The sequence below is a fragment of the Elgaria multicarinata genome, chromosome 20 (assembly GCF_023053635.1).
Source record: "Elgaria multicarinata webbii isolate HBS135686 ecotype San Diego chromosome 20, rElgMul1.1.pri, whole genome shotgun sequence".
In the NCBI taxonomy this organism is placed as follows: Eukaryota; Metazoa; Chordata; class Lepidosauria; order Squamata; family Anguidae; genus Elgaria; species Elgaria multicarinata.
The window spans coordinates 10,844,090-10,859,156 of record NC_086190.1 but is presented as its reverse complement, the minus strand read 5'-3'; the positions used below and the strand labels follow the sequence as shown (position 1 = coordinate 10,859,156).

Sequence of the window (15,067 nt, the reverse complement as noted above, 5' to 3'; positions counted from 1 at the left end):
GAGGGAATCGTGTACGTAATTTCGCGCCCTACTTATGTTCACTGCTGCAATCTATAGTCCACTGCAGAGGACAGTACAAAATTAGCTTAGTCAAGGTAACTAGTAAACGCTACTCCACCTTAACTGCTTTTAATCCAGCTTTGGATTTCATTGCCAACCTAGAGACACGCAGACCAGCATATCCATTTCGGAAAACGAAAGCTCAGTGCTGTTTCTCAGAACCGTTCAGAATTCCATTTTGCTGACAGTTCATCAATAGTTCATGGGGCTGGATGCGTTTCCATTACTGCGTTATTACCACCATACTAAAAGAACAGGGTGAACGAAAGCCTCAAGGGCCTCATAATTTACCCATCAGCAGAAGTTATTCCTGAGGTGTTTTGGGATAGTGCCAACGTTTCACTCAAAAGCAAAGCCACCAAGCCTTGTTGGGGGGAAATAAAAGAAGAAGAACTCAAGCGCAAATCATGTTGAAAGGAATGAGAGAGAGAGAGAGAGAGTTTGCTAGCTCAGAGAAGTCCCCCTTGAATATGCACATCTTGGGGAATCGCTCACAGGGCCTGAACTAGTTGTGTTGATAATACAGCTTTCCATAAGATGAACAGGAGACAACATGAGAGAATGTGGTAAGGAAGCTCTTTTTTCTGACGAACTGCTGAGGGATGAGGCGGAGCGCGGAGCAGAAAGGACGCTGGCCAAAGACACAGCTCAGCAGATGGGTTCCCAAGCATAATACAGAGAAATGCCACAACCTAGGGGAAGGGCAGTGCTTTGCACGCACCAGGTCCCTTCTTCAGTACCTGGTACCTCCAGCGAGAAGTCATTCCGGCAGGATGTCTTGGAAAGACCTCAGCCTGAGATCTTGGAGAGCTTCAGCAAGTAAACGTAGCCCACACTAACCTGTTCTGGATGGGGTGCACTTCCTACGAAGGAGCAGGTCCATCGTTTGGGGTGTCCCTGGATCCATCTTTTATCGGTGGACGCCCAGGGGAGCCATTACCAACTTTGGTTGGTACACCAACAACACCCATTCCTGGATAAGGAAAGCCTAGTCAAGGTGATCCATGCACTGGTAATTTCACAATCAGACTGCTGCAATGGGCTAGATGGAACAACCATTAGGTGGATTCACAGTTGGCTACAGAATCGGACTCAAAGAGTGCTTATCAACGGTACCTTCTCAAACTGGGGGGAGGTAATGAGTGGGGTACCGCAGGGCTCAGTTCTGGGCCCAGTACTCTTCAACAATTTTTTTAATGATTTGGACGAGGAGGTGCAGGGAACGCTTATTAAATTTGCAGACAACACAAAATTGGGTGGGATAGCTAATACCCTGGAAGACAGAAACAAACTTCAAAGTGATCTTGATAGGCTGGAGTGCTGGCCTGAAAACAACAGAATGAAATTTAATAGGGATAAATGCCAAGTTCTACATCTAGGAAATAGAAACCAAATGCACAGTTACAAGATGGACAAGCATCTGTCGGGGATGCTTTAGGGTGGATTCCTGCATTGAGCAGGGGGTTGGATTCGATGGCCTTGTAGGCCCCTTCCAACTATTCTATGATTCTATGGGGGATACCTGCAATACTACAAACGAGAAGGATCTTCGAATTGTTGTAGATCACAAGCTGAATATGAGCCAACAGTGCGATATGGCTGCAGGAAAGGCCAATGCTATTTTGGGCTGCATTAATAGAAGTATAGCTTCCAAATCGCGTGAGGTACTGGTTCCTCTCTATTCAGCCCTGGTTAGGCCTCATCAAGAGTATTGCGTCCAGTTCTGGGCTCCACAATTCAAGAAGGATGCAGGGAAGCTGGAGCGTGTTCAGAGGAGGGCAACCAGGATGATCAGGGGTCTGGAAACAAAGCCCTATGAAGAGAGACTGAAAGAACTGGGCATGTTTAGCCTGGAGAATAGAAGATTGAGGGGAGACATGAGAGCACTCTTCAAATACTTAAAAGGTTGTCACACAGAGGAGGGCCGGGATCTCTTCTTGATCATCCCAGAGTGCAGGACACGGAATAACGGGCTGAAGTTTCAGGAAGCCAGATTCCGGCTGGACATCAGGAAAAACGTCCTGACAGTTAGAGCAGTATGACAATGGAATCTGTTACCTAGGGAGGTTGTGGGCTCTCCCACACTAGAGGCCTTCAAGAGGCAGCTGGACAACCATCTGTCAGGGATGCTTTAGGTTGGATTCCTGCATTGAGCAGGGGGTTGGACTTGATGGCCTTGTAGGCCCCTTCCAACTCTACTATTCTATGATTCTATGATTCTATGAGGCCCTGTGTCATTCTTATTCCTCTAAGAGCTCCATCAGTCAAGTGTTTTATTGCACACTCGTTAGTGGGCACTCACGGATTTTCGCGGGACCCTCTCAGGACATCGTCTGCCTCCCGCCCCTTCTAGATATCTTCACACCACAAAAAACCCCACCCCAGTAAGTCTGACTTATTTTTAAAGTCGGAAGTTGCTGCTATCTCCCGCTGTGTGCAGGAGAAGCAGCGGGATTAAAACAGCCCACTGAATGGCCCACGTGCAAGTTGTTTACTTCCTCTTTCAAAAGAGGAAGTAATGAGGGACAAACGCGCGGGCGGAGAAGCGATGGTAAGCAAACACGATTTCCCCCGTGTGATGGCACTCAAAGAATCTTGAAAAAATGGAGTCCTTTAGTTTCCTTCTCTTCTCCCATTTGACCAAACGGAGCCCCTACAAGAAAGCCTTAGGAGTCATTTCAGGGAGTTGAGCACCATTAAGGAAGAGCTTAAAGTTGCGCCTGGAAGTGTTAAACTTGAACCCTAAGTCTCTTTTAAGACCCCTCCAAATCGAGATTACAGTCCTATGGTTCCTGCAAAATGATATTTACATGTACCAACCGAGCAAAGTGGGTGTCCCCCACTCCGCCCCCGCCCTGCTCGACACTCCAGTACTGCTGCAGTATTTCCCCTAACAAGGAAAATAATTTTTAATCTATGACCAGAAATATTGCTAACAAAACACCCGAGAGGGGAGAATCAAACCAAGAGAGGGCATGTTTATTTAATATTCCAAACCTTCTGGTAATTTAATACTGAGGGTCAGGTGTTAAATAATGGCTCTTATAAACGTTATTTTGGTTAGAGGAGGGGAAAGCAAAGCTAGACCAAATTTAATATGACAAAAACAGAACTGGTGAGGGAGGCAAGCAAAGTGTATCACACATGTTGGGGCTATCAAAATAAACTCTCCGGAGTCCAAAGATAGATGCTATTTTAACTACTACTCAGTTTCTGTGCACTTTGTTAACAAGTTGAGTGTATTAAGATGCAAATCGTGTATTTACAATGTATCAAGTTATATGGGGTGGATTTAATATTATGGTTCACAATAAACCAAAGTGATTAAACTTTGATTCAACTCCCGAGATCTCGGCATTCAGGCTCCCATGAATAATTCCAGGAATAACTGGCCTGTAAAATAATACTAGCATATTTATATATATAAAAAAGTGTTAGCTCATCTGTTACTTCATGTCCTCTAAGAAACCAAAACAACAATATAGGCTGTGAATGTATATATGTATAAGATGAGTAGGCAGCTTTGACTCACTGGGACTATAATAAACCTTGAGACACAACTCTGAGTAGGTGGATTTAGGTAGAATGAAAAGGAGGCCTTCGTGGGGGTGGTAAGAGAATGGATCAGGGATACGCAAAGCTTTTCTGCCTCGAGAAATTTTGCTGGGCTTCTCAAAACTATTCTAGCTTCCCTTGATTTTTTTTTGAATGTTTCGCCTCGATTCATTTGAAATTTCACTAGAGGCAAAATTGTGGAGGCAATTTAAATCACAAACAGAAATTACGCATTGTTTGGAGAGCGTGAGAGACAGAGTTCTGTCAGACTGAGGCCTTAGCTAGACCTGGCGAAGAGAAGATTGAGGGGAGACATGATAGCACTCTTCAAATACTTAAAAGGTTGTCACATAGAGGAGGGCCAGGATCTCTTCTCGATCCTCCCAGAGTGCAGGACACGGAATAACGGGCTCAAGTTAAAGGAAGCCAGATTCCGGCTGGACATCAGGAAAAACTTCCTGACTGTTAGAGCAGTATGACAATGGAATCAGTTACCTAGGGAGGTTGTGGGCTCTCCCACACTAAAGGCATTCAAGAGGCAACCACGACTCACCAAGTGGCGACAGCCACTGGGCATCACGTCCCCTCATTTCCCTGGTCAGCTGCTCTCAGCAACTTTGGGACTGCTGTGAGGTGCTGCACGCCGGCTGGTGTGGTGGACTCCCCGCCCCTGGGCCACTGCTGCCAGTTTTGGCATCCTGCATGACTGCAGCCTATTCTGGTCAGGCGTTCCCCACCACTCCAACCTCCACTCTTCCTCTGCCTTCTCCAAATCTCACCCACACTCTTGTTCCACTTCCTTGGCTCTGGGTCTAGTCCTTGGCCCTGCCTTGAGAACCCCACCCTTTTGGGGAACAGAAACACCTTCCTGTTCCTCTGCTTGTGGCTGGGTCCTCAGCCACAGTCCGGCTCACAGTCCGGCTCTCTGCATCCCAACAGCGGTCGAGGTGTGATTGCTCAGGACCCAGGAGATGCCTCCTCTCTGGCTGCGCTGTGGCTCTAGAGCTCCTTTGGCCTCCTGCTGGCTGGCTAAGACATTCCTCTTCCGGCAGGCATTCGACCTGCAGGTTGGTTTTGTTTGTTTTTTAAGTAAATGGCTCCTGGGTTTTTTTTTAAAGTGGCTTTCAATTGCCTTCCACGGTTATTGTTGATCTCTCACGTATTTTGTCACTGTTTTTAACTTGTCATAGGCCTCCCTTAGTGCTACATTGAAGAGGAAAGGGGGAGTGGAATACATTTTTTAAATAAACAAAGAAGATTTGGAAATGAGGTAGAGCTTGAAGGGAGTGGAAGAGCCCTGTGTACATTGCCCTGAGCAAATTGGATGAAAGGTAAGATGATGGTGATGATGATGATATAGAAGAGCAGTTGACCATCAGGACCTATATGTTGGGGTTAGGTTTTTACCCACAGAAGGAAAAGGACTCTAAAGAGTTAAAAAGATGTCCTTGGCCAGATTGTCTCTGCCAGGAGAAGTCCAGTATGAAGCAGATTCTTCCCTGGCCTACGTGCGGTACGAGAAGTACAAGATGAAGAGACTATTGGTTAATTGGGCCAAGGAGAAAAGTGTATTTAAGAAGTCCATGTTGTAAGGCTTCTTACTGCTGCTGTTGTAACTATGACATTATCAGACTGCTGATGTGATATACTGCTGATATATTACTGCTACGTTGTGTTGCTGTACTGTTGGTGAAAGGACTGTATATATGACCATTTATTCTGTAAGTAATTTATTTAGTGTCAGTAAAGTTTCTTACTGACCAAAGACCGTGAGTGCTTCTTTTTGTTCTTAACTCCAAGCTGAAACCATTTCCAGCTCCACGCTGCTGCTGCTATTCGCACTCTGCTATATTTTTTGGGTAAGCAATTACCACGATACTAGACTGATGCATATTGGCTTAATCAGGGCATCACATCATCCCACTGTGATTTGGGAAGAAGGAAGGTGCCACGACACAGGCTCTGAACACCAGATCTCACGTCTGCCACCATTTATTATGGGGCGACACAGGCTCTGAACACCAGACCCGGCCGAGGCTACTCCCTGCTCAAGCCAAGCACCACCGCTTGATACGCCTGAGGCGAGGGATAAAACCCACCTTCCTCCAAACTAGGTGGGTTTAAAATGGAGAATGGATTTTTAATATATATAATAATGCGCTGTGAGTTATATCTGCTGAGGTGAATGATTGTCAGAGTGGGTGCTGAATGTGTAAACTTAAGATGATAAACGCCAAACAGACACGTGGGACTTTTGTGGTAGTTTAAAAACAAAACAATCAAAATTTATTTTTAAAAGTTCATAAGCTTTGTTTCAAATAACAACATTTATAAACCTTTTTGAAACCTTTCATACAATCCGGTCACTCATTCACATTCGCGCTTTCCTTTTTCTCACACAATCACTCTTGAACTTTCTTTATTCTCAGTATTGATTAATATACTTCCACTACGTGCACACCACACTCTAAAGACACCACTCACTACACTGACTCTCAAATTTCCCAGAACTTAAGTACCATAAATACAGAGAGCACTACAGACTCTACGAGTACCTAAGTCTCCCTGAAAAGCTTTTCTGAAAAGAACAAGAACTAGAACCCACAATCCCCTCCACCCTTCCCTTATATATGACTCCTCCCCGTCCCAAGACATTCTAACTCCGCCCACTCAGGCCAACATTCTACAAACCACAGACTTACAAACTGCAGACATACATTTGGAATTGATTTGTGGGGTGTAACGCCACAGAAGGATCAGAAATGTCCATCAGGCTGAAGAGCGGAGTAAAAATCCTTGACTAACTAAGCCACCTTATACGTGAAATTACTATTATCGAATCTGACATGAATCAGCCCTCCAACGTCTCAAGCGGCAGGGGATTCTCCCATCACCTGCCACCCAATCTTTTTCATCTGGAAATGCTTGGCACTGAACCTGGGATCCTTCTGCACAGAAAGCACGGGATCTATCACTGAGATACAGGCCCTTCCCTGGTTGCTGTCCCCTGGAGCTGACAGTTCATGTTGGGTTGGGATGGTCCAGAAGGCAGAGTAGACGTGTGTGTGCTCATATAAAGAAGAGGAGCTCAACAGATTTAAGAAACGCTGCTCTGACGGTTCATTCATTTCCCTATTCTAATGCAAAGTAGAAATTGAACCATGTGAACATGTGCGGGTGGAGTGAAGGAGAACACGGAAGTTAGAGAGAGGCTCAGTTCAGACGACACATTAGTCAACGCAGTGTGAAAACTCCACTCAACAGTTGAGGTTTTAGGAGGTTCTCCCCACACAACATGTTCTAACTCCACCGCTGTGTGACTGTGGGCTACCTTGAGTAAAATCCATTGTGATGTTTCATTGACAATTCCTCCACCGTCTCTCTTCCCCCGGTCCTCCCAATGGTATCCCATCAGCCATTGTTGCAAAAAAACCGCAAACGCAGCGGCTCTCCTAGAGCAGCACCCCTCCTTTCGCCACTCCTGCTAGGGAACTCTGCAGCCAGTGGGAAAAGTCAACTCAACACAATGGAAAACCCCACGGAGCCCACCACACAACGGTTGTGCAGGAACTCTCCTCTGCTGAGCATGGATAGTCTGTTTTCCAAAAAACCCAAAAACTCTCCACGTTGCATGGAGTTTCCCCGCCAGACAACACATTTCTTAAAAGTGGTGTAAAAACTCTACCATGGAGTTCTAAGACCACCATTGAGGAACATCTTGTCTGAGCTGAGCCAAAACGTTCCATCTGCTCATTACCTTCTGACTTTGCTATCAGCATGTAACAAGGCCTAAGGAGGAGGCTCCAGCTTACTGTTAGAGGCCAACAAATAGAAACCTCTTGTCCTAAATACAAAAAGGTGGTTTTACTACATGCCCCCTCTTTCGTAGCACAGGGGCACTTCCTAGGCAAAAGTAACGTGGGTGTGCAGATGCTGAGATGTTGCCGCTGAGCATTTCCCTGCCTAATTCATTTTTAACAGCATATTTTGACTGATCAGGGAAGGAAAATCCACCCAAAGAAGCCGCGTAACAAGCAAGGGCTATACCTTCCAAGGCATAAAAACGTTTTATTATGAAGAATGTCAATGACAAATCTCCTACACCCCTACAAAACGATTTTAGAACCATCCGTTAGCATGACAAAAGCCATGTCAGATTTTTCTCAAGTTGTTTTTACCAAGGGGTAGAAGGTACCTTTTGTTTCTCAGTTAACTATAATACAGTGAGCACTCAAGCTAAATCCATTATCTCTACTTACCAACCTGGTTGCTAAGGGCATCTCCTGCACCACCCAGGGGTTTTGATCTGGATTCTGGCTCCACGCCTCCATTTGGGGGGACTGGCAATTCAGGCAGGGTAAATCCAGATTTGCCAACAGTAGGCAGAGCAGCTTGCGGTTTCTGGCTTCCAAATGCATCCGCCATCAAAGGATAGCTAATGTACTCAAATCCACTGCCAAAGGAAATGGGAACAGCGCTTTATATTGCATCGAGTTTAAAACCTTAAAACAAATAATCCAGATACGATGCAGAAAAGGAGGACTGAACGTATGACACTGTCTTATACTGAACCAAATCATTCAGATAAAGCATCTGTCGGGGATGCTTTAGGGTGGATTCCTGCATTGAGCAGGGGGTTGGACTCCATGGCCTTGTAGGCCCCTTCCAACTCTGCTATTCTATGATTCTATGATTTCCTCAGCCAGCTGTTTTCTGATATACTTTTAATCAAGGGGCACCAGGGCATGAACTCACAGCCTTCTCAGCCTGCACAGCAGAAGGACTTCACCACTGACCTATGGCCCGTTCTTGGTTAAATTATATGAATATTATCAGACGCACACTATAAAAAAATATGGGCTCTCTCTGCAGGATGCCTACCAGATTTTTGAAAACAAGGCATGCGGCCCTAACTTTGTACATCAAGGTTGTTGGGGTAACCCGTCTCTTGTCTGTTAGGTCCTGGTGACCCACTGCACAAGGCAACAACTGTGTCAACCTTGTTAAATTCCCCGCAGCAGCTCCATATAAAAAAACAAATTCTTCCGTTCATTTTGACGGTGGATTCTACTTAATGGAGTGGAGTGCTGTCTGCTACTCGGTGTTTTTCAAGTGCATTCCAAGTTGATGGCTTGCTGTTATTCTTATTGGGGGTGGGGGGGAAGACTGGGAAATACATTTCTCTCCAACATCAAATCACAAACCAGGTTTTCGCAGGTTCGCAAGCCCGCTCCGATTGGGTGCCTAATATTAAAGAATGCTGCAGTTCACAGAATCTGGATAGCAACAGTATAACTGTTATTTTTATATACTTAATAGAGAGAAAGGAGACACCAGGCTGAGGTGATCCTAAGCCAGCCTTCCTCAACCTGGGGCGCTCCAGATGTGTTGGACTGCACCTCCCAAAATGCCCCAGCCAGCTGGGGCATTCTGGGAGTTGTAGTCCAACACATCTGGAGCACCCCAGGTTGAGGAAGGCTGTAAGCATACAGAATATTTCGGTGGTGGCTATGGCCAATTGCACCTTAGAATCAAAGAACGGGGGCGGGGGCTTAATAGCAATCTAGTCACAACCCCTGTTTGATACAAAAGATCCAGGACTAGAAAGCTTTCCATTAGATGCTGGATCTAGCCGTGGTAGCCCAGGCAAAATTGCATCTCGGCTGGATAACTGCAATAGCCTCGTGTGGCACAGAGCAGTAAAAGCAGCAATTTCTGCAGCTGAAACTCTCCCCACGGCTTGAGTTCGATCCCAGCGGAAGCTGGTTTCATGCAGCCGGCTCGGGTCAACTCAGCCTTCCATCCTTCTGAGGTCGGTAAAATGAGTACCCAGTTAGCTGGGGGAAAGGGAATCACGGCCGGGGAAGGCAACGGCAAACCACCCCGCTATAAGGCCTGCCAAGAAAACGTCAGCGAAAGCTGGCGTCCCTCCAAGAGTCAGTAATGACTCAGTGCTTGCACGAGAGGTTCCTTTCCTTTCCTGGATAACTGCAACACACTCCAGATGAGGCTACCTTTGAAAAGTGTCCAGAAACTTCTGCTGAGGCCGGATTGTGGGCGACTCCCTTAGGGCAACGTCACTGGCTCTGGTACATTTCTGGGCCCAATTCGAAGTGAGAATTATGAGCTTCAAAGCACTAAAACTGCTCAGGACAGGGATGCTCAAAGGACTGCCTGTTCCCCCGCTGTATGAGGTCTTTGGGAAAGGCCTGCCTTTGTGTTCCACCAGCATCTAAGGCACGCTTGGCCGGAATGCAGGAAAGGGCCTTCTCTGGAGCTGTGTCGAGGCTTTCGTATCCCCGTCCAAGAGAGGCCTGCCTCGCTTCCTCCCAGATGGCTTCTTGCTGCCAGGTCAAGAGCTTCCTTTCTCGGCAAGAATTAATTAGCCTGCTGGGATGATAGTTTTCTTGGCTCCCTTGCTCTCCAAATTGTTCTGCGTGTGTGATTGCCTGAGATAGTTTGATAGAAATTTTATTGCTGATTTTATTGTTTTATCGTGCTCTTAGCCACGCTGGGCATGATACACTGGTAACTAAATAAATAGGGCTAGACATGGTAACTGTTATGGTCCTAACCACTGAGCCCAACACCGATTCAGAGGAGGAAAAGAAGGCCGGGAGGGCGGCATTCAGTGTCAGGAACTGCTGGATGTGTGCAGCTGCCCTGTAGATGGCAGCTTTTCAGCTAAGTACATTTAAGGCTGGACTGACTTCACTCCATCCAGGGTGGCCATTAGATTCTTCTGGACAGGTAGGAGTATAATAGGACTTCCTGTTCCAATTGAGTCTTGTTTGAGCAACAAGGTGTTCGGCACGCTCTTGCATCCTTGGTGGTCTTTCACTCATGCCTTCTGGCTTGCTCCTTGTGCCTGCCTCCTGGTTTGTCATTGGGCTCACGGGCTAGTCCCACAGCTACTGTCTCATCTCAGCCTGTTGCCCATGGCTCGATCCTGTCTGAGACAACTGCTGGGGTCCCAGAGTTCTGAAGCCCCATCTGGGGATGAGCAGATGATGGAGCTTAGAAGAGAACAAGCCCTCTCACCCTGCTCCATCCAGTGGCGATCCAGGAATCATAGAATCATAGAACAGCAGAGTTGGAAGGGGCCTACAAGGCCATTGAGCCCAACCCCATGAGCCCTCCAGGGAGTGGCCTCACCAAACAGCCAAAACTCCACATTCATCTATCATGGTTTGTCGGAGACACCAACAGGAGCCCACCAAGAGAAATCAAAATACCCCGTGTGAGATGCCAGTGCAGAGGACAGACCTTTTAAGAGAGTTATGCTAGGGTGACCATATGAAAAGGAGGACAGGGCTCCTGTCTCTTTAACAGTTGTATTAAAAAGGGAATTTCAGGTGTCATTTGTATATATGGGAAACCTGGTGAAATTTCCTCTTCATCACACCAGTTAAAGCTGCCCTCTTTTAAATCTGGTCACTCTAGTGTAGCTCCTGCACCTTTAAGTGTTGGGATGAAGAGGGAATTTCACCGGGTTCTCCATATATACAAATGACGCCTGCTAAAATTCCCTTTTCTATGCAACTGTTAAAGATACAGGAGCCCTGTCCTCCTTTTCATAGGGTCACCCTAAGTTATGCCTTACTGAAAGAGTGGGGCCTCAGGGATTTGCACCACTATATACAGCTCAGTTCTGTTCCAGAGGTTGTTTAAACAAGTTGTCTGTGCAAATCCTGCTGGTCTTGTATCTGGCTGGCTGCTTTGCCTCTCGCTGTCCCTACTGAATGCCAGCGGGCAGTAATCTGGGGGCTGACTTCAGTTATCACTGCCAGCTGCCTCTCTGTGGCTCCATGCCTTATCTCATGGACTTAAACCAACCCTGGCTGTCCCAGTTAGTTAATGAGGATTACCTGGGACCCAGAATGTGCCCAAGAAAAAAAAAACATGCATCAAGCAAGCACATTTGAGCTGTTCAGGACATTGTTTCTCCATAACATAATAGGGGAGGCAAGAACAGATGAAACAAATTCTTCCCCATGTTACTTTATATTTGATTCCTCGCTCTCCTTTATTCCTCATATTGAGGCAGTAGCTAAATCCTGTCGTTTTTTCCTGTATAATATTGCCAGGATTCGATCATTTTTGTCTGTCTCTTCTGCCAAGACTCTTGTTCATGCATTGGTTATTTCTCGGTTGGACTACTGCAACCTTCTTCTCACTGGCCTTCCTTCTTCTCACATCAGTCCGTTGGTTTCTGTTCACCACTCTGCTGCTAAGATCATCTTCTTGGCTCGCTGCTCTGACCATGTAACTCCACTTCTGAAATCTCTTCATTGGCTTCCAATTCACTTCAGAATCCAATATAAACTTCTCCTGTTGACCTTCAAAGCTTTTCACGGTCTAGCTCCTTCCTATCTCTCCTCTCTCATCTCACACTATTGCCCCGCTCGTGCTCTTCGCTCTTCTGATGCCATGTTTCTCACCTGCCCAAGGGCCTCTACTTCCCTTGCTCGGCTTCGTCCATTTTTTTTGGCTGCCCCTTACACCTGGAACGCTCTTCCAGAACATCTGAGATCCACAAGTTCAATCGCAGCTTTTAAAGCTCAGCTAAAAACTTTTCTTTTTCCTAAAGCTTTTAAAACCTGATGTTGTTTGGACTCTATACTGTTAGTTTTACCCTACCCTGTGCCTGTTTACCCTACCCAGTGCCTGTTTGCATTCTCTTCCCCTCCTTATTGCTTTACTATGATTTTATTAGAATGTAAGCCTATGCGGCAGGGTCTTGCTATTTACTATTTTACTCTGTACAGCACCATATACATTGATGGTGCTATATAAATAAATAAATAATAATAATAATAATAATAATAATAATAATAATACTTACAAAGAGCTTCTCACCGGCTGCCTCCCAGTTTGTTCAATTAACTTGTAGGAGCTGGTACTGCAGCTTGGAAACTGGGCATTTCTTAGACCAGCGCTGATTTCCAGCAGTCGACCGCTCTCGCCTATCAAGCAGAAGAGCAATGGGTAAAATGTTTAATCACTTGATCTGCAGCCAGCTAAAGTGTTGAGACTGGATCTACACATGCAACAAAATGAGATAGCGAAGACCTCAGGTGACAGAACAGACCTTACCACTCATATTTCTAAATGCTCCTCTGTTACGTCACATTTTTATGCCAAGTTCAGCAAATGCTGGACCTAGGAGCCTCTTTCCTGTTGGGCTAGTTCTCTACTTGCAAGGAGGTTTGCTAATGATTCTCAGCAGCATTGAAGCAGAAAATTTTCAGGACGTCTTGGATAAAACCCATGACGGTTAAATATTCCTTGTGTTTAAGAGATAGAGACATCCCCAAGTCAGACTGCCAGCAATGTTTACTCAGCAGCAACATTGGGCCTGTTCAGACAACACATGAAGCTGTGATTAGGCCGCTAACCCTTTGGCAGCAAGTGGTTAAGGAATGTGGTTAAACCATGGTTATGTAGCCACCCTGGTTAGGAATGGTTCACATGACATGCTAAGCCATAATGTTTGGCTCAGTGCTTAAATCCGTGGTTTAGCAGGTCATCTGAACAGGGTCACTTGTCATATTTTTGCCCTCTATTCCCAGGCATTTCATAGAATCATAGAATAGCAGAGTTGGAAGGGGCCTACAAGGCCATCAAGTCCAACCCCCTGCTCAATGCAGGAATCCACCTTAAAGCATCCCTGACTGATGGTTGTCCAGCTGCCTCTTGAATGCCTCTAGTGTGGGAGAGCCCACAACCTCCCTAGGTAACTGTCGTACTGCTCTAATAGTTGTATTGCCCTAACAGTCAGGAAGCTTCCTATCACTTGAGCCCATTATTCCGTGTCCTGCACTCTGGGAGGATCGAGAAGAGATCTTGGCCCTCCTCTGTGTGACAACCTTTTAAATATTTGAAGAGTGCTATCATGTCTCCCCTCCATCTTCTCTTCTCCAGGCTAAACATGCCCAGTTCTTTCAGTCTCTCTTCATAGGGCTTTGTTTCCAGACCCCTGATCATCCTGGTTGCCCTCCTCTGAATCCCCTCCAACTTGTCTGCGTCCTTCTTGAAGTGTGGTGCCCAGAACTGGACGTAATACTTTAATGGCATTTAGTGGCATGGGGCAGGTCTAGTATTTTATTGAAACCGTTTTTAATTGTTTTAAATTTGGTATATGCAATTTTTGTGCTGGTTTTTATGCTGTGTCTTTATTGGGAGATACAGAAATGAATGTATTATTATCTCTCTTTTCATGGTGTTTTTTCTAGATGGACATGATGGGATTTGCTAAGTCACGCTGTTCCTTACTGACTCAGAAAATTCCTTACTATTGAACATGTTCTCAGTAAGACTGCTTTTTGGATGTTGGTGTGCATGTATTTTGGTAGGCCCAGTTTCTGTATAGTTTTTTGATGTGATGCCGGTGACTGATGTGATTAACAGAATAATTGTGACCTTTTCCTGCTGCCATAGTTCTTTAACTTCCATTGCAAATGGTGTATATTCTTCTCTTTTCCTCTTCCTTTTCAGCAACATTTTTGTCATTTGTTATTGCTATGTCAATGAGGTAAGTGTGTTTTTCTTCTTTGTCTATAACTGTTATGTCTGGTCGATTGCAAGGTATTATTATTATTATTATTATTATTATTATTATTATTATTAGGAATGAAGTCCCTTTGATTTCAAAGAGTTTTATTTCCAAGGAAGTAGTGTGTAGCCCAACTGAAAGCCAGTGGAGTGTAGTATTTGCACGGAGCAGGGAGAACTGGATCCCAACCCCTGCTCAGCTGGTTTTCAAATACCCCTGGTAAAAGAAAATGCAGAAATAGTGACCCAGGCTTCACACATGGAAAGTTCACCCCATGTGACTTGATCCCTCCTAATTCCTGCCACAATGAACAGAGATGTTTGTAAAGCCAATGCCTTCCCTACTCAGAGTAGAAGGCAATGGACTGTGATGTTGAGACAACATGTGGATCTACTAAATGCATCCACATCCGATACCATCTGGGCAAAACGGATGTATCTGTGGAAACCAGACACGTCTGAATTCACTGTAGAATATTGAAGAAAAGTTAATACTCCAACCTCAAGTAGAAAAGTAGTTTGTCTTGAATATCTGAAGTTCGGGGGTGGGGAGGGAGATTCTCCAACCAAACTGAGGCCATGGGAGATAGAAATGGAGGCCTTGTTGGAGGAAGACGACAAAGGAGTCCATGGGCCAAGTTGAGGGAGTAATACACAGATGTGGTGGGAATGGTACAAGAAATTGGTGCAGCTTGGAGAGTCAGGAAGGATCTCCTAAGCTTCTTTTGGGACCAGAGAAATCATGGAAACAATTATGAACTATTATGTATATCTAAAATTCAGCACGAGGAAAAATCAGTGGGGAAGGTGATGAAAAGCGGAGCCATGAATCAACAGCAAAGCAGTATGTGTTTGTTTCAGTCATACATGCTTAGGCTGTAGGGCACGGGATGCAGGG

At 45.5% G+C, this 15,067-nt stretch overlaps 1 protein-coding gene across 1 annotated transcript in view; it reads right to left on the bottom strand.

The window, feature by feature from the left end:
• The window catches only part of MORN1 (MORN repeat containing 1), a 215,264-nt gene that overhangs the window by 143,670 nt on the left and 56,527 nt on the right, over positions 1 to 15,067 (bottom strand). Inside the window, exons 9-10 of the mRNA XM_063145530.1 lie at positions 12,461 to 12,581; positions 7,875 to 8,068 (exon numbers count right to left, since the gene is read on the bottom strand). Coding sequence (XP_063001600.1) covers positions 7,875 to 8,068; positions 12,461 to 12,581 — 315 coding nt within the window. The remainder of the gene's footprint in view (positions 1 to 7,874; positions 8,069 to 12,460; positions 12,582 to 15,067) is intronic.